The 24841-nt window shown below is 48.2% G+C and overlaps 1 protein-coding gene across 3 annotated transcripts in view; it reads left to right on the forward strand.

Annotated features, from left to right (window-relative positions):
- LOC119442205 (E3 SUMO-protein ligase PIAS2) overlaps nucleotides 1-24841 on the forward strand; it is an 81111-nt gene that overhangs the window by 7577 nt on the left and 48693 nt on the right. Inside the window, exons 1-2 of one of the 3 annotated variants that reach the window (XM_037706983.2) lie at nucleotides 10054-10101; nucleotides 24354-24580. In XM_037706983.2, coding sequence (XP_037562911.1) covers nucleotides 10060-10101; nucleotides 24354-24580 — 269 coding nt within the window. In that variant the 5' untranslated portion in view covers nucleotides 10054-10059. Of the gene's footprint in view, nucleotides 1-10053; nucleotides 10102-24353; nucleotides 24581-24841 lie in introns of those variants that run through there. The other 2 variants (XM_037706985.2, XM_037706984.2) reach the window with 2 other exon arrangements.

Raw genomic sequence — 24841 nt, forward strand, 5'->3', positions numbered from 1 at the left:
CCGCGTGTGACACCTTCTTAAGGGACCTTCTTAAGGGTATCGGATCTACTGCTTTAAACGCACTCGCCGCTCAAAACCCTTCGACGGTGTCGGACGTCGTCTCCGTCTGTCAGCGCCTTGACGCCCTGCAATCAATCCGCTTGCAACCGGACTTTTCCGACAACCCCCTGGCAAACAGTATTGAGCTCCGGTCTATCATTCGAGCCATAATTCGTGAAGAATTGCAAGCGCATGGCTCACCCCCTTCCAGCAGCGTTCACGTCCAACCTGCTTCACCTGACCTGTATGGCATTAAGGAGGAATTGGCCTCCCTGCAGAACGCCCACCATGCCAACGCTTCTTCTTGCCTACAACCGGCTTCTTACGCCTAGGTTGCTGCAATGCCAGCCGCACCGTCTCCAATCGCACCGCCTACGCCTGTTCACGATCACCTGACCCCTTTAGTCGCCCGAGCTCCGCACCCGCCTTACTACTCTGCCTCGCGTTCGTCGAGGCCTATCTGCTATTACTGCAGCTTTCGCAGACATATCTCCCGGTTTTGCCGACGCCGCCAGCAAGGCGAACGTCGTTTACACTGCCTTTGAATGCTATTAGCCACCTCCTTGCGTCTACCGCACTTACGATAATTCTCCCGCTCGCCGATCTCTCATCTCCGGCCGACTTCTCCAACACCGCCCACAACACACGTGCCTCGAGACGCCGCTCCTCATTGCTGCTCCGACGTTCTGTTTCGCCACTTCGGCCTGTCTCCCCCAACTCCATGTCCAGCGACCGGAAAACTAACCAGTGCAGTTTTTGGAGGGAAAACTGCATCGCCGTGAAGTGATACAAGCCCTCCTGTATATGTATATATATATATATATGTGGGGGGGGGGGAGGGGGGTAATATGACCGCCCGTTACAATTAGGGGCGCAGTGTAATCGTAACTATTTCCTTGTCCTGATGCCATGCCATATGGATAGCTTGACTTCAAGCTTTCCAACATGCTACGAAACATCAGCTTTGTGCCTCTGCAAGCAACATTGAAGACTGTACCTACATTTTGGCTAGATTTGTCAGTATAAGGGCAGATTGGGAGGGGGGGGGGGGTCTTGAGAAATACTTTAACAAGAGGTATAGTTGAAATTGTTCTTCTGGCGATATGTCTGTCACACTTTCAAAATCGAGCAATACAAAATGGGCTCTCTAACGGAGCTGCACGATTTTTAATTGACAGAAGGGGTTGGGACTGAAAGTTACGTTGGTATCCTCTGATAGCACACACTTTGTTTACAAGTGTGCTGGATGGCATATTCTAATTATTTTCTGCTAGTATAGAGTACAGCTTCATGCAGTTTTTCCTTGTTCTTGTTAACTTTATATATTTTAATAGCATATGTACAACATATTAGAAGAAAATACTCCCTTTCGTGTAGAATTTTTGCTCGCACACAATTTCAGCAGCCAGTCATATTGATTGTTCGTCATTCATAGACGCAGGAGGGGGGGCCCAATGGCATTCAATGAATGAATATTTCCAGAGCATTGCACAGCGTCTAAACAGGGAAAACGAACAGAGGATAGAGTCATAACGGCTAGCAAAAGCTTTGCTAGCCGTTTGATCTTTCACTGCCTTCAAATTCATTCTCTTCTCCTTAATCAGCATAATTTATTAGTACTGTGGCAGGGGGAATTTGGCTGTAAAAAAAGCGAGAGCCTTCAAGGGAACACTGATGCGTGTTTTGCAAAATGTGGAAACTCTCACACATTTGTCGAACACAAAAGGACACAGCACGTTTGAAGACTGCGAAATGTATATCGTAATTTGACGTTATATTGGTCTTGAAATGTACCTGGCGTCATTGACATTAACAAGACGTCACGACACATCAAAATTGGCTGTTTGGTGTAGCAACACGGCTAGGTATGATGGCATCACTCATAAGAAGAAAAAAAAAAGTGTTGCACGCATTTGTTCTCACTGCGCTCACAGGAGCAAAACGAGTCTGTGTGGTGTGTCGTGATGCATCCACTCTAGATACCGAAGCCACAAGTGGTTCGTTAAAACAAGTATCGCAGTAAATTATTTAGGACGTTCTCACACTTGCCAGTATATTTTAGAGCGGTTGCACAATCATCTAACGCAAAAAAACGGGAGAAGTTGTAAATGTCATGCCAGTACTTCGTTAATTACAAACACCTTTCATTGTGTATTCAGGTCATATGGCACATATCACCTGATTCAAATGTGGTATGTAGAGACATCATCCAAGCGGCGGGTGAAAGCAGTGCTGTTACAAGACTGTTTTTTAGAATTTTTTAGAAGTGCTTATTAATAAGGTTTGGGAGTACAGTTGTTTGCATAAGATAAGATTTCACGAAACGCTTCGTAGTATTTTTCTTATCGATCGTTTCGTTATGTGACCACCATCAGTGTGTTCAGAGAATGCAGCTAATACGAGTACATTTCCCATGGCCATTTTTTTTTCTCCTTGTAAAGGCTCCTCTAGCCCTGGGGATCGCTTAATTTTTTTTTCTTTAGTGTTTGCTGTTGTGTGTCCTGGCAACAATGCCCTTGGATTCCTCTCCCCCCCCCCTTTTTTTTTAATTTTGTTTTGCTGCTGTCCTACGCAACGGAAAATTATACCAGATCAGGTTGTTTCTACTCTAATATGTATCTATTTTCTCGGTAGCTCTGTTCTGGTATCTTATTGCCCATTGTCTTCGGGAAATACGGAACTCACGATATCACGTCTTTTTATCATTCAAATAAAATATTTAGACGGTTCTTAGAAACAACGGCGAGCTTAACTGTACACAGACCTGTGTTAAATACACGCAGCACAGACACGTGGTTTCTGCCACGTTTTCGAACAGATTACAAACTTCAAATGCTACAATACAATCTTCCTTTACTGCTGAACAAATACAAAGAAACAAAATACATGTCGAAATCTCAGTTGCGAGCATTTTTTGTAAAAGTGTTGTAATAAATATCTTGTTGTATCAATTTTTTAAATGAAATACTCATATTTCTACCTGTTTTTTCTTGTGTATTGATGACACACTCTTTATATTTTGATCCTATATTATTTTTATTTGCTGTTTTTTTGTTTATCAACATACACGTATGCTTAGATGTCCACTTCATTATTGCTAAGTATCTTGTTTTTGCCGTTTCGTTGTATCTGCCTTGTAACGGCTACCTGGGCCTCTGTCAAGCTGTCTACACAGCTTTTAGCCTAGGTAGCCATCCAGTACTGTCTGGTAAATAAACTGATATCTATGGATCTGCTATGCGTTCTTGGGTGAAAAAGAGAGAGCGAGATCGCGGCAGGGTGCTTGCTCTGCCTCGCTGCAAGCTGTCGCTATTTCTGCCGCCAAGGTCACCTTTACTTTTTTTTTCCCCCTCGACGCACGCGAGCACGACTGCGGCGATGCGGCCGCGCTTCTGTGTCCTGCACGCGCCCCTGCTGTCGCGTCCACGTCGACACGTTCGTGGTTAGGCTTAGCGTAGGCTCCGAGGTTCGCAGGTTGACCTTGCTAATATTGCAGTACCTTGCAGTACTTAAAGTTTTACGCCGTAGACTACAGTGCAACGTGCTTCTTTAAATGGACATTAAAGGGACCCTAAAGAGGGAGATTTTTTTTTTTTTTTTTTTTTTTTTTTTTTTTTTTTTTTACTTAGTAAGTTGTATTGAATTGTATTCTATGAGCCGAAGGCTCGATGGGACAAGTTTCAAGAACATTTACTTAATCTCAAGGGCCCGAATACGAGAAAATACTGAAATTCGTGACGTCACACTGACGTGTACTTTGCGGTTTCGGCGCGAAGTTTGAAACAAACACTGATCATGTTTTTTGCGAGTAATAACATTGTTTTTCTTTTTCACACACACACACACACACAAAAAAAAGAATATGTCGTTTTTGAAAGAAAAAATAGAATGCTTTGCTTGCCTATAAAATGATCTAGCGTTGCTCTTTGTCAACGTTGAACTTACATACAGTGGAGTCCCGTTAAAATGAACCAAGAAGGAATCGTGAAAATCTGTTCGTCATATCAGAACTTCGTCTTAGGAGGAAGCTTTAGCGTGCGAGCTCCTATCTAAATTATATCGGAACAGAGAAACCGTTTTTCTCGGCAACCGCTGCGCCAAATTTAAAGAAAATTTCAAAATCTAGGTACTTCAAGAGATTTAGAAGGAGACCGTTGATTTTTTAATGTAAATGTGTAAGCTTGCAAACTTTCAGGAAACGAAACTATAGAGTTTGCTTCTCTGTAATTCAGCTATGATAAACAATATCACAATTATGTAAACCGCACCTAATAGCACATCTAAAGTGAACAAAATTGATGTATTATACACCGTTCTGAAACATACACTAATTGTGAACATGTAAACACTTTGTAAACATTGTTACATTTTCATGTAAGCCGTTAATTCATATATCAGTATTTATCCGCTTTAGATGCTCTAACGGATGCAGTTTAGATAATTGCGATATCTATTTTTGGTGCGGAGTTACTGATTTGTAAACTTTCTGGATCTGTTTTTTTTTTTTTACTTACCGATTTTCGGTAATTTCTACAAGAAAAAAAAAGCTCCAGGTCCTAAATCAAGATTATGCTTCCTGCAGTCACTAGAATGTAATTCTACATCTGAAATGCAACAAATTTCATTCAAATCGGTTCAGGGGTTGTTTCATGAAACAATCTTGGCAGGTATCTAACATGATAACTGGAACAATCTTCGCAAAGCTGCGGGGCTGGTAATTGTATAATTTTAAGGCGAACGCCTTAAATCTCTCGGTTTCAAGGTTGCTTTGAGGTACCAAAAAGTGAGCGAACGCGCCTCGCACTTGCCTCGCGCTCGCGCCACTGCTCGCGCGTTCGTCGTCGTCTTCCACAGCTGGCTCCGACGCCGCTCATCATAAAATAAAGAGGAAGAGGAATGTAGCAGTAATGCGACGTAAACGACTTTGGGGCTACAGTAAATATGAGGCGGTGTGTGGAATATGAAAAGGAGTAATGGGGCCAGCAAATGCCATTCTGTGCAAGCGTTCCCATACTGCCCGTCGCGCTCAATGCCGCGTTGAGGGAAAGGGCATCAGTGATGCTGGTGAGGAGGAGGGACATGTCAGCAGCGGCGCCCGTACAACATTCTGGTAACGGCGGCAGCACGCTCGCGCGCCTTGTACGTCGCCGCGTGGGCTCAGAGCTTCGTTCCACATCGCTATGGGTCCCACTAGGCTTTCACCTTCACATTCTAAGCATCCCCCGTAATTTTTACATGTATTTGAATAGGGAAGTCGGTGTTGGCTCCGAGCTGAAGTTTCCTCTGAACAGAAGTGATCCTCAACACTCAAAATCCACCAATTCTTGGGCGCCCAATTTTTAACGAGACGCAACAATAAGTGAGACAGTGTTAATCCTTAAAGGCAGATTATTGCTTTTATATATCTGGATACAGAGTATTGCTTTTATGCACTGTTAACCTATGAATTGTTGCTTGCCGGCGCTGCAGAAATCTGTGCGCAGTAACAGATGGCAACGTCTCACCAAGCCGGCTGGTTAATTTTTCACGCCCTCATGTTGCTGAAAAAAGTGCATCAATGTATCAGCGCATTATCAGCTGCATTATGTTTTAAAACCAATGCATCTTGTGACCCTTTTGCAGGGCTTCACCATAATAACCAGAGGCAGAGCAGCCTCATTTATCGATTCTACGACGTCAGTACCGCAGGTTTTCACGACATCTTCGACACCGGCGTAGCTGTGTCCGCACAAATACAATTTGCTTTTCGTGTAGCTAGAGCCGCCAAAGTTCGTCTTAACCGAATGGGCGGTTCGTATTAAGCAGCTCTTTTTGCGTTGGCTCTATGCATGAGAAACCGAGGAAATGTTCAGGCACTGTTCATCGCGTTCGAAAATTCGGTTTAACGTTCGTCTTAACGGGCGTCTACCGCAGTGCAATCGACATTAGACAGTTTTAGCAGAGCGTTCACGGTCCGCTCCGCTCAGACCGTCGTGTCCGAACGATTCGCGCAGAGCCGCTCAGCGGAACGCTAGCGGTAACCCTAATGCGCGTGCGCACAGCGCTCATATCGGCAGCGGAACGAAGAACGCTGCCCACGGTCCGCTACGAAGCCATTTGAGCGGAGCGTTAGGATGCGTCTACAGGTTGCTTTGCCGTTTTACAGCCGCGCTGAGCGCGCGTGGCCGGCGTCTCTGGCAGACGCGCTTGAAACAAGCCAAATCAACGCAGTTCATGCAGCCAGCGGTGTGCGTGAAACGTTCGCGGAGCGGAGCGTAAGCAACGCTCCGCTAAAACTGTCTATTGCCGCAAGACAGGTTCCGCCCAGCGAGCTTTGAAATGTGCAGTGAGCTCCGCCTCCGTTTTACCAGACGCGTAGTTGGTTCCATACTTCTGATCAGTTGTCTGTGCCATCACGCGCGGAATTCGGCTTCAGGACGTTGTGCTTAGTAAGATTATATATATATATATATATCCGATACTTATCTTAAGTGAGCTGTGCAAGTCTGCCCCACACGTACAGCTGTCATTACACGGTTTAAAAAAAAAAAAAAAAAAAAAAAAAAAAAAACGTGTGGGTTGGGGATGTGTATTAAGAGATGCAGGTAGGTTACTACTCATGGACATTACTGTCAGATTGCGACGCGACATGTGAAAACCGAGATTTCATTGATAGTTGGCATTGTGAATGAGCGAAAATTTCCAGAGGATTGCACAGCGTCTAAACGGGAAACAAAGAACAGAGTATACAGTCATAAGTCATTGCTAGCAGTGACCACACAGCCCAGTTTTCTCGACAAAGTTTCCTCGACGGCCTCCCAGGTTCGGCCAGTCGTGTTGAGTACTTTTGGCTTGTACATGTGCATTGTCAATTTATGCCGGAGCCCGGCAAGTGTTCGAGGTCCGGGCTGCGGCTCTACAGGGAACGGCATGGCAGTACGCGTGCCGAACATTGAGAGAGTCGCTATCGTCCGTAATAGGATTGTCCGTTGAGCCGTCCGCGTGACCGGACCGCATGCCTGTTGCTTCTGCCTTGCATCTGTACGGCCGCACTGTAGGGCGGGGGACGGGGCGTGGTGGCCTATTGCCGTCCGCGGCTCCGTGCCTCTCGCTGTCAAACATATCCATAGAGACGCCGACATAGTAGGAAGTTCGCCTTGACGTCACGGAAATGAGCCAACCTAGTTGGCTGGCGCGCATCTAAGAAATTCTCTGTTGAGTTGTACAGCTGCATTTACCCCCGTGTTCTCAAATTCTGCCATTGTTGTTCAGTACATCTGCTTTTTACTGCTGAACACGAAGCGATTCCCGGCCAGTTAGCCATAGCTTAAAGATTCCCGGGTATTAACCGGAGCTTCGTATTGCGATGCCTTTAATATGTGAGGCTCCGCTTTGCAGCTTTAAACTTTATTATTGCATTGTTGCTGTTTGATATCGCGAAATCAATTTCAGTTTGGGCGCCGATGCGCGCTAGAAGGTTATATAAATCAATATGTAAATGCGGGGTTGCCATGCGGCATGACCACTCCCGACTCGAAATGGACCAGCTTACTACTGCAGTCTGGCTGACCCGAGTGCACTGCGATAGCCGTTCGGGCCGCTCGCTTACGCGTGAGCGAATGCGACTTTCAGACTCCGGATTCGTTGCCCAGGTAGATACGTTTTATTCTGGCCAAGCTGGGTTTGTCTACGTTTCCAAATGTTTGCTTAATGGTTCTGTTACGTCTCAACCTGGACAAGCGCATTCCTTGGATGTTTCCCACGAGGAGGTCCATTCATCAGCGCGCGCGCCGACAGCGACCGTGCATATCATAGACTATGACGCGTTAAAAAGGGAGCTCGCGTCGAGGCAACCACCGCCGCCGCCATCCGTGGATGCGGTAATTACCGTGAAGATCACTCTAATCCTGATCCTGACAAGCGGACCTTCACGCAGAGCCCATTAATTGATGAAAGGGGCCAACGTCGACCAACACCGTGGGAACCGCGTCGAGCTCGCTTTCCCAGATGGCCACGCAGTTTCAAGAATGCGGGGGCGAGGGTGTGACATCGGACCTGGCGGAACGGTGCGTCAACACGGGAGGGATATTTCGACTGATTCGACGATTGTGATTGGCCGAGATACCGTCATGAGATTCCCTAGTCCAGTCTCTTAGGGAGACGACGGTATTAAAAGCGGAGACCTGTGGTGCAGTGAGGGTGGTTCTGACGTGTCCTGATGTGAACTCAGTCGTTTAACATGCTCCTGATGGAGTGGGCTTACATATCTGGGGAACCAGTATAAATACTGTAAATTAAACCCTTTTTCCTTCATTCCTACTACCGGAAGTACTCATCAATGGGCTTGGTGAAAGCTTGCAGCTCTCATGTTCGCCCTAGCGCAAGGTTGTTTGCACGAGGAGTGGGAACAAGAGGTGTGGCCTCTTTTGCAGGAACTCTGTGTTCTCAGCTTATGATACTGTGGCTTCAATCGAATGCGCAATTTTTGCAGGAATCGTCTTCCGTCGTTGCTATTTGCTTGTTAATACCTACACAAACAGCGCGCGAGACGGTGCTCGCATTATTGGGCGCAGCACTTGACTTGCGGAAATTATTCACTAACGCAGAACCCTCACCTTCTTAAAAAGCCAAGCTTTTAAGAAGCTTGGCTTTTTAAGAAGATGCTTTGCAGAGGCTGCGCATTTCTAATAAATAACACAATCGAAGGCTCATTCGCTTATTGATTACCAGCCGTCGCTATACAATATAGTCTCGTAAATCTCTCGCGCGTTTCATTGCCTAATTTCCAACTATAATTAACGCTCGTGTTTTTAAATTGTGTGTGGCAGTGAACCGCCAAACGCGCAAGCTCCGTTGTTCAGAAACCGTAAATGCTCCGCGAAATGCCTATTCAAACATCCAGCAGATGCTTTACTCGTAAGATACAAGTTGCCTTTATGACAGCGACAGCTGTTGGCTTTACAAAAGTTGATGGGCCTTTACGTGAGTCCCTGAGCGTGCTACAAACTAAAGGAAGAAAACGAGGCCATGGCGTCTGCAGTAGGCTGGCATTGAATGTTGCAGCTTACCTCACACCCTCCTCTCCTTTTGCCGAAGAGAGTAAAAAAAGAAAGCCTACTCCGCTGTTTGCGTTGCTCGTGGAGTCAGCCCGGTGCGGTCCCTCGAAGTGAGATTAGACAGTTTTAGTTTAGCGTTAGCGTAATAGCGGGGTTACGGGAAATAGCGTTACCGCTCCGCAAACGAACTTTGCAGAAAGAGAGTTTTAGTATAGCGTAATAGCGTAGTTTACGTGCGGAACTCTATTCCATTACGCTTTGAATTTCGCATACACAGGGCACCTAATTCTATGTGTGTGTGCGTCCGGAAAGTGCGATAGGCAGCGCAATGGAAGCCAGGAGCGCGTTGTATTTTTACTTCACATGTCCGTCGATCTGCAACGAAACGGACAAGCAGTACAAGCTGTCTACCATAGCCTCCGAAATCCTCCCATCTCAGAGGCCATATGCTGTCGTCGCGCCTATCTCCCGACTTTAGCGATAGATGGCGCTCGCATCTCAGAAAAAATTTCTCTCGTTAGGCTTAGGCGCGTTCGAAACGAGAAGCGATCTCGAAAATTCCTCAAGATTAGCCAAAACACTCTCTCGGCGAAGCGGCATGAGACTAAGCAAAAGCCGTTTACGCAGTCATTTGCTATGAACGAAGTGAATTCTACAAAAACAACGCCAAATTCAGTTCGAAGCGGGCGACCGGGACCGCCGCCATGTTTTACGTACACTACGTACACCACGCTAACACGGTAACGTTAACTCTGAGAAATAGCGTGCGCACGGTAAACGGTATGGGTTGGTTAGCGTTCTGCGCATGCGCACTTCGATCCCGCTATTCCGGTACGCCCGCTATTCCGGTAACCACGCTAAACTAAAACGGTCTATTAAACTGCGCTGGTTGTTGGCCATAACCGCGTGTGTCGACGTATGTTTCCTACCGCGTCTGCGGCAGTGTCATCCATCCGTACCGCTAGTGACCCTTATTTAATCTAACATGGTAAAAATGGAACACCCGTGGTTCGAACATTGCTGGCGGGTGAGCTCTTAATTTCTTTTTCTTCGTGTTTTCGCAGCGTGTAGGCGAACGCACGCTTTGTGCTCATGTTCCGCTAAAATAAGGTTGTTCCACTAAGTAAGGTCCCGCCAATCGCGCCGAGACGTTCGCGTCGTGCACCGTGCACGCTAAGTGCATTTTCAAAATCACCCGAGGGTCTTACGATCCTTGGTAATCTCCGGTGTTCACAGGGGCACTTCCGATCGCGATTGAGTCCGACCTCCCGGGATTGAATTTCTCGATCGCGATTGGATCCTTTTTGCGCCGATCGCGATCGAGGAATTCAATCCCGATCGGGCTCACCGTGATCGAAAATGCACCGTATGGCCGAGGCATTACTTTTCGGAGCTTCCCCGTCCAAAGTTCGCACTCTCGTGACTGACGTTATTTGCGAGTGATCAGTAGTGGTCGAACAAGGAATATGTGTGACTCAGTTTCGACAAGGGTACCTGTCTTCATCAGGGCGCATTGACTGTTTTTGCTCATAATACTGCTAAAAGCAATCGTTTCCATGACTACGACGAGTCATTTAGTCGAGGTGATGGCCCCAGTTCCGCTTCCATTTTTGCTAGGTATTATTGCAATGCGTAGCACATCGCGAGGGTGTTCAGTCGACACCGCAGTATTCCGGCATTTCACACGAGACCGGCTATGGCGCCCGACACTGTGAGCGGCTGGCGTGGAGGGACACGCATGCATTGCTTTCCTGATTGCCTGACACTGACTGTAGCTTCCACTCCAGCTCCAGGATATTCTGAAACTTGGCATACGGTGAATTCTAAAGCTGAAATGGCGTATGAAAGCTCGAAACTTGTGCGCGAAATAATGTAAGCTACAGGTTAACAAGGGTAGAGGACGCCTCCTTAGTCCGGGGCCAATGTGTCAACTAGCGGTCTTTGTCAGAGGCTTTGCCTTAAGTTAACATAAGGCGGTGTACTCATAAGTCGCTTGATAACGAGAGAAAATGTTTCGTAGAGACTAAAACGAAAAAAGTTTCTATACGAAAAGGAACCACAGTGAGCATAGACTGCGAAACTAAGCTACAGGTTAACAAGGGTAGAGGACGCCTCCTTAGTCCGGGGCCAATGTGTCAACTAGCGGTCTTTGTCAGAGGCTTTGCCTTAAGTTAACATAAGGCGGTGTACTCCTAACATTATGTTAGGAATAAGTCGCTTGATAACGAGAGAAAATGTTTCGTAGAGACTAAAACGAAAAAAGTTTCTATACGAAAAGGAACCACAGTGAGCATAGACTGCGAAACTCCGTTGCCTGGTCTGCAGATTTATCTCTCTCACGAGATACCACTGTCTTAAGCATGGAGCGTGACAAAATTATTTAGGGCAACATGTTTCGAGCGCGCTCGGCTCCTTCCGCTGGCGTTCTTCTGACTTTTTTTGTTGCTTGCAAGTGCAGCTCTACCTCTCCTTCGCAATGTGCATTCGATAGCGGTGTCCATGCATGGCGCGATGTTTGACGCCACTGATCGCAGCGGCGCCTTCTATGTACCAGGGATTGTTGGTCGTTGCGGCTCGCATGCACACACAGCACTCGAAGCGCGCGATGACCGGAGCCACGCACAAGTTTTTTGCCGCTGCCGGATTCTACGAATGTTGAGTAGGTGCCGTAGCATCCTATGCCTTGCATATAGTACGAGTATGTATGTGCGTATGCCCTATTTTGATATCGCGGGTTTTCAGCGGCACTGTTTTGCGTAACTCGTCCGCTTTACGTCGCACAACAAACGCCGCCAATAAGCAGAGTGTACGTGCTACTCAATCTCACCACTATGTCGGTTCCTTCGAACCGCCTGCAGTTGAGTTACCGCGAGGGCTTAGGCTCGATTATTTTTTGCAGGCCAAGTGTCACTTCGCAGGCTAAAAGGACGGGTCGCATGTGGGGCCAAGCATAAGGCGTTGTTCGATCCATGTTTATTTATTTTCGTTTGTTTGCAACGCACCTATAGTTATCCATTGTTGTGTACCTTTCGTCAGGTCTTTGACGCCATTGCGCGATTGGAAATGGACGCAGGAAAAGCGCTGGCGTTCTTGAAGTGCTGACGTCTAGGAGCGCGTTCGGTTTCCGTCAGTCGTTCGCGGCGCAGGCGTACGTGTTCCGCCTTGATGGTATTTCGCTATATTAAGAACACAAAGAGCAGGTGGGCAGCAGTGCGACCTCATTTCTTCTAACAGTTGCGACCCATTTTTCTCCTCCCGGCGTCCCACTTTGTGACCGCTTCATCTTATCGACCCTATACTACCCTTTCTTCCCCCCAGTCTACGATATATGGTCCGGCACAGTTTGCCTCGCGCAGCTCTCTTCCAACCTCAGTCTTGTTATCTAACCGCTGCTGCTGAGCTCGTAGTCGTGGGTACGACCCCTTCCGCGGGGGCCGCATTTCAGTGGGAGCGATGTGCAGAAACGCTCGTCTACTTAGATTTATGTGCGCGCTAAAGAACTCCGGGTGTTCAAAAATCTCCCGGGTTCCCCCATTACGGCGTGCCTCATAATCAGATGGTGGTTGTGGCACGTGAGAGCACCAGAATTTAATTTAAATGTGGTCATCTCGCCAGTCTTGGTTATAACGTCCACGACTTCTACCTTTCATCGAACGTTGCATTTCTCAACTATGCATCACACTTAGTCACTTTGCATGTCCACCTCAACATCTTCATTTCGTAGTATACTACGCTGCGACTTCTGCAAGGTGCGTCGGCACCCGCTTAGCATTCGTTGCTCATCCATTATTAATTAGTCTCGTGCATCACCTTTCCGCGAAATCGGACACCTGCTCACGATGACACTGACTTATGTTCCAGGGGCATCATATAACCAATTCGTATTTGCCTTTAGCGTCCACCGTTGCGCATTACACCGATTCACGCGAACGTGATGCGCCAGAGAGGCGGAGGGTGTGGTGCGCTGCTCCAGCACTCGTGCGAACAGGGCTAATTACTTGAGTTAACTGGTAAAATTTAGGTGCATAAATGAAGCCGGATGTACTCCTGCGTTCTTCCAACGGTACCCGGGAGCATTTCTGTACGTTTCGTTATCATTGAGAGGTAAGCTGGCTATGAAGCTTATTATACTGTCTGGTGGCGGAATGCGGGGCGCTAGATGCAGAGGACGCACACTGCAGATGCTGAGTGTTGGCCGTGAGAACTGTGCGTCTAAAGTGACGCTAGTGCTGATAATGTGTTTCTTATACCGAAACACATTTGTGTTTCCTTAAAAAAAGGAAACGAAGCTGTCTAACTAGTCACGTGCTATTTCACTTTCCCTCCCGTCGGCTGTTCGGCTTAACGCGCTTACTGGATTGACTGATGAAGTTAATAACGTCTTGAGTAAACGTCTGCCTGGTGGAAGTGCGTGCTGTTTATAGCTCTTCTGCGTGTACGTTGCTAGGCGCAAAAAAAGAAAAAAGCGCGCTTTCTCATTGGAGGTGCCACCTGATGCGTGCGCCGGGGAACGTTCGCGGGCCTCTTCCTCCCCGTCGCTTGATGGGGCTTTCCTCTGCTGCAAAAATCGCCGGTTGCTGACCTTGAGCGCGGGAAATTTGGCTCGAGGCCAGCCGGGAGTGGAAGCGAGGCGCGCGCGGCGCGCCGGCTTTCGCCCAACTGGCCGACTGCGCACGTCCGCTACTCTGTCGCTTTTTTTTTTTTTTTTTTTCGTTTTCTTGGTCTCAAAATTTCCTTCGTGTTGACAATAGTGGTACAAGTGGCAGAAGTGTTACTCTGCGGTTAACTCAGTGCTCATGAAGTACTTTCTTTCGAGATGTGCAGAGTTTCCTACTGAAATTACCAGTGGGTACTCTTGGGCTGCGATCGTTGAGCTGTGTACCGTGGGAACGATGGCACATGTCCGATCCTCGTACGTGTACACGATGGCCCGATCTTCGTGCTTGTGGCGTCAGACGTTCTCGTGGCTTTGTTTACTACGATTTGTCTGCGTTTAATTGCATAAATTTTGGAGCAATCCTATTTTTTTTTTTCTAAACGCACCAGGCAATGCGACTCAGGGTACATGCGTAATCACTGCGAGTTGTGGCATTTATAACGCAGTATTATGTTAAAAGTGATCCGTTTGAAAAGTCACAAAGTCGTTTAAAGCTCCTTGTACTAACCGTCGTTCCGACACTTGTCAGCCGCCGTTGTTGCAGCTCCCGTTAGCGCCAGAGCGCTTGTGATTTTTGTAGCAAACAGTGTGCGTGCGTTCGTGCGGGGGGACGATATCAAAGTTGGCTTGAATCCGCAAGACGGAAGCTCGTCGGAGGGATTGATGCGTGCCGGAACGGTTGGAACCGGTTCGATCCTGTTGGGAAACTTGCGTGGACGTTGTCGGTAGTACGTCGTATTGTACCGCACGCGGCGGAATCGTATGCCACACATCTTAGGCGTGGCGATGGCTCGTGGTGCACGAGGCATGCAGGCACGAACACTCGAATAAATGTGCTCCTTTTTCGTCCGACGAAAGTTTCTATTAGATCGCAGGGTTCGCGAGTTTACACTGAGCAGGCAAACCTCCCCGCTGCAGACGGTCAAGTTCTGTCTTCAGAATCTTCGAATGCAGTTCTGTATCGCCGGCATTCCTCGAATCGTTCCGAGAAACCGCAGTCCTTGGGGTTCTTCGCCCGAATCAGATTCCCGATATATCTGGACTTCGCTTCAGTGTGTATGCGGGCGATGTCACAATATGGACTAACGGAGGCTCCGACGGCGACCAGTCCGATGCCATTCAAACCGAACTCACCACCATTGTCACATTTCTGAAGGAGGTCGGACTCACAGCTTCTTCTGACAAAACTAACTTCGTAGTACTGGGCACGAAGGCAGCCCGTTCTGCCTCCCAATTTTCGTTCACCTTTGACGGTGAGCAAATAACTCTGCAAGACAGTGTTCGAGTTCTAGGCATCTACATCGATGCAGATGGTGGTGCAACGACATGGCTTCGCAACATCACTCGGACCTGGCATCAGATACTCCACCTAATCCGCCGCATCGCGCCCAAGAACTGGGGCAGTGAGGAGCGAACTCTCCGTCCTCTCGTGACTGCTCTACTAATCTCACGTGCTGTATATGACTATAACTTCTACACTCTTACCCAAAAGCAACGAAAAAAACTGGAATCGCTCAACCACGAAGCCATGAGGGTTGTCACCGGCCTGCCGCGTTTCACACCCTTACACCGCCTTGCCCAAATGGCCCAGATGAATCCGATCGAGGCAATAGCCGAGGCTGCGAAGCATTCACAACAGTTCCGACTAAGAGCCACGATATCCGGTAGCAGCATCCTTTCGCTTCTTCATCTGCCAGTCCCCTCAGCGCCTCTGCCCTCCTTCCCTGCTCCGTGGTACTGTCCCCTGACCGGGGACTTTGCACCGATTCCCCAAAACGTGAATGCCGATCACGCAGAGAGGCAGTTGTCTTACGCAAGGCGGCATGAGGCAAAAGTTCGCGACGCTCCTCCCCATCACCACGCTGTCTACACCGACGCCGCCCTCAGTGACGAAGCTTCAGCCATAGCCTACTATTGCCCACGCACCGCCACGGCCTACTCCTCCTGTTCCTGCCTGCAACGACCCATTAACGGTGGAACTGGCTGCGATATCCGCTGTATGCGACGCCGTCCTCAAGCCTCATTTCGCAGCCTCACTCATCACACAGTTTACACAGACTCACATGCTTCCATAAAGGCCTGCGCCCGGCTGGACTCGCGCAGTGGTGCTGTTCACCCAATACACCGGGCGATCCGAATCGCCGACGAGGCTGGCCACACTGTCCGCCTCGCATGGGTACCAGGTCAGGCTCGGGTCGCTGGCAACCGAATGGCCCGACTCTCTGGCAAGGGAGCTTCTTTCCTGCCCCTCAGAGACGCGTCCACAAGTGCCTGACGACCCGTACCCCATCGACCCGGACACAGTCCTGGCAGAGGCGAAGGCTGCTCGAAGGTGCCGCGCTCCGGAACATCCTCCCGGAAAATCCTACGCCCCTGCCAGGGAAGTTTACCCGTGCTGAGGCCACACGCCTGCGACGCATCGTCGCGGAAACAGCAGTGACACCAGCCTGCCGCGCCTTGATGCGCCTCCAGACCTGGCAATCAGCCACTTGCTGCTCCTGTCCAGGGAACCAGCTGCTGGATCAGAACCATATACTCTGGGGCTGCTCGGATCTCGCCGAGCACCGGAGAAGAGCGATAGCCACCCTTCCCCCTACTCTGAGGCCTCAGTATTTGGACGCCTGGCGCCTTCCCACTGGTCCCCCCGAGAGACGGCGCCTCATATTCCAGTCGTTACTACAATTTTTACATGAGTCCAAAATGATAAATAATATTTGAACCTCCTCTTTTACCCGTCCCTCCGCCCTGATGGATTCATTTCCTGGGGCGGAAACTTTTTATGATTATTTTAATAAACGTTTTAACAACAACAACAGATTCCCAATGCGCGCCGGTTGAGCCTTGGCTCACCGACTCGCGCGCAAGTCGAGCGGGCTGTTTCGCAAACAGCGTGGCGCGTGCACATCGGGCTCGCCGGCTTGTTCGCTGTAGCGGGAGTTGCGGCGATGACTTGGTTGGTGCGGCTAAATGTGCAGAGGCAGTATGTAGGCTAGAGATTGAAGTATGGGCTGCTAGAGAAAGCCGGCTTTTTCTTTCTTTCTTTTTTTTTTTTTTTTTTTTTTACGGGACACATGGATATTATTGTAGCATTTGAATCGTAACGTATCGGCTACACAGCGAATTATTTCTAAAGTATTGGAACCATCCGCGTTTGCATTCCGCAGTCTTTTTCACTCGTCGCAAGCATCCATTATTCTATACAAGCATTGCCTGTTCGCAGCCGTGTAGAGCCACCAACATTTTTTTCTTCCCTCTTTTTGAATTTGCGTCTGCCGTGGGACGATGGCGTGGTGTCCGACTGTCGTTTCGCAATCTGAGCCCGTGAAGGCGAGTGTGGTGATAAGGAACGCTGAGATAGCAGGTTTGCAGCAGCGGTGGTGATCTGGCGAGCGGGTTGGTGTCGCAACATCCGGCCTCGTGACGTGAACGATCTATGATTGCTGCGAACGGCGGCGGAATAGAGATGATGATGCCTGTGGTGTCCTTGGCCGAAGCGTCGTCGTGCAGTGGTACACAGGATAAGCTCAAAACACATCGAGTGTCGGCGCAGGTGCGGGTTAACGCCTCGGTGCTGTCTGTGTCAAAAAGAAAAAAAAAAGTGTGAACACGTGAACCCACTTACTGCAGCGTTGCGACTTTTTATTTAGTTTGGTCGTGCAGCTTCAGTAACGCTATGGTAGATATTCATATGTCGCACAAAACGGGTGCCCCGCGACTCTGAGCATCGCCGGCCTTAAAGCAAAACATTAAATCAGTTTAGACAGGTAAAACGTTCTTTAAAAACAAGGTTGTCGTTAATTTCGAAACAGTAAGTTGATTATTAAAAAGAGAAAATGAAAAGTTCAACGTTTGTTTTTGATTTTCGTGCCGAATCCCCAATGCTGCTACGTCAGTGTGACGTCACGTATTTGTTTTTGTTTTTTTCGTATCTGAACTGCTACTGCTCACCAAGTAGCAGTAGCAGTAACAACTTTATTTATCCTGTTTTAAAAGGAAAGGGGCATCGCGATAGAAGGGGGAGGGGTGTACACGAGGCAACTTTTAAGTTTGCGTCGATCAAAGACCCATTAACTGAGAGAAACGTTCGTTTGCAGAAACCGGCCAAAGTGATTTTCTAGTGTTCTCGTGTGTTGGTGGCGCAAGGACCAAGTATGGCCAAAGTATTATTGTCTAAGTAAGCGAATAACTGGGCACGTAAAGAGTTCATGCGGAAACCATCGAATATGATTATTTAAGCGAATAGCAGGGCCTGCCGTCGACGAAGTGTTCACCACACTTATTTGTTGTAGACGACCGATGTTCTCACTCTGCAGCGCTTAGAACATCGGTTGTCTACAACAAGTGTGGTGAACACTTCGTCGACGGCAGGCCCTGCTATCCGACACTGTGCCGTCCGTTTCTTTCTTCGTCCCTTGTGTTAGAGCTGTCGTTTGTTTACAACCATGTTCCCTTTTCCACAGCGCTTGACGAGATGACCTCGCGCGCGCACCAATTGGAGAGCGCGCGACAACCAAAAGAGAATTAATGGAACATCTGCGCGCGACACGACGTCACGCGCCCGGAGGGGAATCATTTTCCCTTCGATCAATGACGTCATTCGGTCAGATTCAGAAAACTTCCACGGTAGCCAAAGAAAGCTCTTGGCTTTGAAATTCCGTGCCCCATCTGCTTCGGTTTGAGGTAGTGGCGTGCTTCAGCTAGCCGCAGTGCAATGGGAGGCCTCAGCACGGGGCACCTTTGATGCACGGGGCACTGCATTGATCATGAGAAGCGCCTGACGCCAGGTATGTGTGCGGAACCTTGGTTCGGGAAAAAAACGACGCCGTTTCAAAAGGTCTATCGCATGGCGCTGGTAGTGAAGATTACTCGAAACGGGAAACGTCGCTAAGCAACGAAAACTTGTGAACGCACTTACTTACGACACAGAAGCTATCTGCCCGTAAATCTATAATCCTATACATACCTCGCACAAAAGTGGGGAATTCAACGTCCCTGCGCCACACCACGTCACGCGCGCGGAGGCGAAAGGGGATCCCCATTTCTCCCCCACCGGTGACGTCATTCAGTCAGATTCAGGTTACTGCCACGGTAGCCAAAGAAACCTATAGACCCTTTCTATGTTTACACGCAAACCGGTTCCAAAAGACTTCCGTTTGAGCCCTCTGGAACAACGGAAGTTGCAATAGCCGATAAAAGAAACTCTCCAGCTGGGCACCAGTTCTGCTGCACAGTTAGAATGTTTGGCAAATGGATTTCACTAAGTACAACAGGAAAGCTACATACGCGAGCTCGACGCATGGCCGGGACACGTTCCTCTATATCTGAACACTTCAAAAACCTGTACCTATAGCAAACTATGCATCGAATTACTTATTTTTCCCTGGTTAACTTGGCTGTCAAAAATGCATGACCGGAATTTCTCTGGATCATGAATACACTGCTGCCACAGTGCAGATAAAATGGTCTATGCTCGGTGGCAAACTAAGAATTCAGTATGCGAGCTCCATCCAAAAGACCCCAGTGCACGTACCCCTCCGTGCCTCCACTATTCGAAACGTATAGCGCCCGAGAAAGGCGAAGCCAGTTCTTGCCCCGACTTCGAGTCGCGCCATCTGGAGTCCGCTCACAGCCTATGTGCTATCGCTCTGCTAATGGGAATGCTAGGGCCATTGGAAAATAAAAGCTGGTTGTTTCTAGCTAAAATATTGCATTTGGCTGAGTGATGTCATGATCTTCTGTAAAACTTAAGACGTTCAGATTGTATCCTACAACCAGTGACATAAACAGAGGTCTGTACCACGAAAGTAGCTGTCTTAAACACGCGCAGAAAAAAAAAAAAGCGACTGACGTCACGAAGTTGAGCGACCGTAATTGGCTGGCGCATCTATATAAATTCAAACTAGTCGTTGGATTGCAAAACATGCTGAGGGGACACGGAAGAGAAACACACTCGATGGAGCGCTACTTGCAGTTATCGATCCCCACTCTATTGTTGGCTGAATAAATGCTAGAATATACTCATAAGGAAAGAACAAAGAAAAAAATCAATCATTTCATGATCATTTGGCTGCGCTCGACATCGAAATAAAACGGAACAACGAGGGTAAAAAAAAAATTGTTTCAAATTATGCGTAAAGAAATGAAATTCTTCTGCTCTGCGCTTCGTGCTAGATGCCAATGTTTTAATGCGTAGCATGATAGCGGGAGTAGGTCCGAAAATTCTGTCCGCCGATCTGTGGCCAAAAAATGTGGACCGAAAGGGAAACAGACGGCACGCGTACGCACATACATCCCATGCACGCAATCTCGTCGGCTTCGATAATCTTACGCGTCATTTGGCTGCCAGCTTTGCCACCAATCGTGCAGTCCTCAAAGATTCGGCTGACATCCGCAGTCTCTACAATGCATCCGAAGGTGTCCGACGACTGCCCTTGAAACATTGTAGTCGTGTATGAAATCTTTCGTTCAGACGGCGCCCAGTCTGACCGATATACTTTCTGCCGCACGAAAGTGAAACAGAATATCCCCCTCCTTCAGTGCACCACCCGACGAACTTATTTCCACGTTGTTTTTCACAGCCTCGTTTCTGTGTGGCACCTGTGTTTACCTTCGCACACATGCTCAGCAATTTTTCCGGTTCCGACAAAAAAAACTTTTACATTGCACCATTTACCAATTTCCTTTACACGGTGCGCGATCGAATGAATGTACGGCATCACCACTATTTTTGCTTGGGCCGCAGGGCTCCTGCCCAATAGATAATGGTTGGCTGGTACCGATTTCATTTAGCAATGATTGTGCCACAGATACGAATACATGAAAAGGATAGCTTGCATGCTGCCGTAAGCCTGCGTGTTTGCTCCCGGAAGCTGTCAGCAATACGATGATGGCATGATTGTTTTAGCACATTATTGTAGCAAGACATAACTATGGCTCGTTTTACGACCTTAGAATGCGCACGGTTCGTATTGCAAGCAAACCTGCCCTGGGCGGAGACCTACTAGTTTCAAGGCACCTAATAGATCCACCGTCTGGCTCTTCACATGTGATGACCAGTGGCTCTAGACACTCTGAAAATTATTTTCATATGTCAGTGTGTCAACTAGAACTAAATTAGTGCCGGTTTTTATCAGAATCAACTAGAACTAAATAATCGTATACAAATCTGAACACGCGAGCAACCCGTGAATTCTGGAGGCGCTCCTGCAGAGTTTTGTCTATGTTGGCTCGGAACAAGTCACTCAAATCGGCTTCAACATGCATCTGTGAATAATGTTGAAAAACAAGAACTCTTTATGAGGAACAGAGTAATGCAAGTCTTGTTGGTTATTTCCTTGTAGGAACGCAGCTGCTTTCTCGGAGTTATTGTTTAAAAGGGGTCGTTAATTTCCAACAAATTTAACCTGTGCCGCAGGAACGAGGCGACCGTCATCTGCTGCAGGTCTCTTTCGCAGTGACAATTACCCTTAGCGGTCAGTCCACTTTATGGGTCTTTGCTGTAAAGAACGTCTGTAAGCTTGATTTTCTTTTTTATCTGACTTTTGTTCAGTTTATCAAGTTTCCTAGCTTGAGTTTCCTAGCACAACTTCCTAGCTTCATTTTCTTTTTCTTGGGACAGGCATTGGTACGGCACTCAAAAGTCGCTTGCTTTTGATAAATAGAGTTCCTTAGGTAACACCAGGAAGCCTTCTTCCTTATCCACCGCAACTAAAGCTATACGAATGTTCCTCTAGGAAGAACACAACGTTTTTGAACATCGTTTTTTTTTTTTTTTTTTTTTTGACACAACGTTTGAACAGAGTTCTTAAGTGGCTTGCATCTCACCAAAACGGCGATGTCTTCGGACAGTGTAAATTCACTTTGAGTTGTACAGCGGTGCTTATTCATGCCACTGCGTGAGATCGTCGCCGACAATAGTCGCTTTTATCGCTTCTCGGCCTTTGAAGATCAAAGTGTAGCCCGAAGACTGCTTTGGGTAACCCTAAATGGTTAGCGTAAATGTGACTGGTGGCGGCTGTCGCCCATATGGCACCAAATCTTACCTGATTTATAAGTGACTCGTTCATTCGCGAGTAACAAATGATGATGAAGGCTATCGCTCTCGCTCATCCCACGTACGTAAGTCTCAAAAGATGGCATGAACGATACATCACCGCTCATTTCGTAATTGACTGTCGATTCGAGAGCTCGGATGGCCTTTAAGCGGAAAAGTTTTGGCCGAGGTGCAGGATTGTCTTGCTAGATGACGGCAAAGGAAAACCGAAGTACGTATGCCGAAAGGCTTCCCTTGTCAGTATACCCGCCGCGGTGTCTTAACTAAGGCTATGGTGTTGCGCTGCTAAGCTCAAGGTCGCGGGATCAAATCCCTGCCGCGGCGGCCGCATTTCGATGGGGGCGAAATGCAAAAAACGTCTGTGTCCCGGGTGCATTGGGGACACCTTAAAGATCCCCTGGTGGTCAAAATTGATCCGGAGACCCCCACTACGGCCCGCCTCATAATCAAATGGGGGGTTTTGGCACATAAAACCCTAGCATTCATTCATTACCTTGTTAGCGCGGAATCGACGATTGAAGACGACGGTGCAAGTGCCACAGACCTGTTGGAAGATGCTGCGCGATGGCTCCCTGGTTGTGAAGAATATCGCGGAAAGCACGGAAGTAGTGGTTTATTTGCCAGCTTCCCCGCGTACAAGTTGCTTTCGTCTGTAGATTTGTGGGACCGTATCCTCAAGCTTGTTGAAGCTGCGCTGAGCAGCGTCTTGGTGGCGTCTCTCACGTGGCATACCTAGATAGATGCGTTCCATAATATAGGGATGTTGATCAACGCGCCTGTGCGTTTTACAGCGAGATTGGGAGAAACGAATAATGAAATTTTAAAGCGTTTTTTTTTTTTCACCACAGCGATGCGTGCGCAAACGCGCCCAAGGTTGTGGGTCCCGAATGGTAAAACTCTGTTAAACTACATGCATCAATCACTAAATGTCATATTTGCGAAATTCCAGCACGAACGAGTCAGGGGTATATCTGAGAGTCATGCATGCTTGGCGGTCTTTTTTTGCAGCAGATCCGCTGCGGCAGACGTAGGAATGGGATAATCAGTTCATGCTCGGATTAAATAGATTCAGCATACTTAAAAATTGTAAGGTTGCATGTTGATCAACTGTGGTCCAACAAGTGATATCTCTGGAGCCAACGTTTCGGCAAGGAGACTTCGTCGCGGAGCTTGTTGTAATGGAAAGATATCGAAGCCAGCCAGTGCGCAAAGCGTACCCTTGTCTAGAAATGCAGTGCCTATAGCGCAAGTTCCGAGAAATAGACTCAAAATTGGCTTATAAACATGTCTCTATTCCAGGTAACATTTTTCCGCATTGCTGGAATAAAGAAATAGCGTGCGGGTGGGTGTCTTGGAACCCCAGTAAACTCTGTACGAGTTTTGTCGTAGCATAAAACCGTCGGCGCGGCATTGCTGGTGGGCGCTGGACTGCTACGCAACCATTAATTGTTCAAGTCGTCGTGTGGTCGTCTCGATCGGTGGTGCTCAACGCCTTCCACACTTTAATATGACGTTAACGAGTAATGTTGAGCTGTGACTATTGTCACCCTAAGTGACATTTCATCATGGTTATACTTCGCACATTTCCTTTGCAGAAACTGAAACTTTATAATGGTCCCACATGCTTGTTTACATTGAACTTTTCTAAGGGTGATGACCTGTGTTCACCCTGGACTTCACAAAATAGTTATCATGATCGTTGCGCCACCGAATATAGTCAAATTGGCCACTATACACTGCAATTTAAAGATATCCAGCTCAATTTCATTTTACAGCGAAGCTGTTAAAGGTAACTCTTCGATGGTCGCGTCCGGCAATAGAAAAAAAAAAAAAACTCATTGGCCGTATGCTGTATATGCGAGTGAAAGCGCGCGAGGGCGAAGGACGCGTGCTTTCACGGGGATCGAACGCACGGCGGAGAGCAAACGCGACTTCCCAGTGGAAGGGGAGTGGTGGGCGAGGAGGGGGCATTGAGGCACCCTAGACTGTGCGTGTGCGTGCCCGCTCTCCCACTGCCGGCCTGTGCCGCCGACTCTCTGGGCTCTCGCCCGCCTCTCGTAGCAGAACGGCGTTTAGCCGTTCCGTCACGTAGCCAGCGTTTTGACAGCGGTTGTGTGCGGTCACACAAACAGTGCGCACAACTGTTGTCGACGGCGGCGGCGTTTTGCCCGCATTCGCACCGAACGCGCGCGGCGTTGGTGACGTGTTTATGAAGAACGTGTCATTTGCCGTACACCTATGTACCGTAGCGACCATAAGGCCATGGTCCCTGTGGTCACTAAATAAATGAAAACCACCGGATCATGTATATTTCTCATGCTTTAATAGTTCAGATAACCAATTACACCATCACATCTTAGTAGTCATAATTGGAAATACATAATTCCCACCATAGTACAGCTTCGCTGGTCTTCCATCTCCACCCCAGTGGAAGGGCTGACAGTATTTTTTGTTTCTCTTTTTCTGGGTAATGCACAATACTTATCAGTATACGAGTACGTCAGTTTAGGCGTAAATGTTTCTGCCCCTGTGGTGACCCGCGGCATTGCTTTTCTTTTTCTCATTGCAGCAAATGATATTGAACTTCCGGGTGTCGGAGCTCCAGGTGCTGCTGGGCTTCGCCGGCCGGAACAAGTCGGGCAAGAAGCAGGAGCTGCAGCTGCGGGCCCTGGAACTGCTGCGCGGCCACTCGACGCCCATCTTGATGAAGATTCGAGATCTGCACAAGTTAGTGCAACCCCTCATCTCTGCTCCTCGACGCACTCGAAGTTCCTGGCAGCCCGCGAGTGCTACAGGGTACGCGAGTGTGTGGGTGGCGCTGGCGGTGTCACTCCCGTACGGCGCATCTTCGCTGTATGGGTGCGTCCCCAGCGCGTAGGGCTATGCGGCGGCCCATCGTAGTTCAGCTGCACTTCGCCGGTTCATCCCCACGGCTGCTTCTTGAAGCGTGTGTTATGCATATATAGCAAGCTTTTTCTGCGGTGTCTGGCTCGCAGCGAAAGCTTTTTGAAGTGTGGTATATCGGTGGCCAAGCAGCTCCGTCCTGGCTGATCAGGT

This window comes from Dermacentor silvarum, chromosome 2, assembly GCF_013339745.2.
Source record: "Dermacentor silvarum isolate Dsil-2018 chromosome 2, BIME_Dsil_1.4, whole genome shotgun sequence".
Classification (NCBI taxonomy): Eukaryota; Metazoa; Arthropoda; class Arachnida; order Ixodida; family Ixodidae; genus Dermacentor; species Dermacentor silvarum.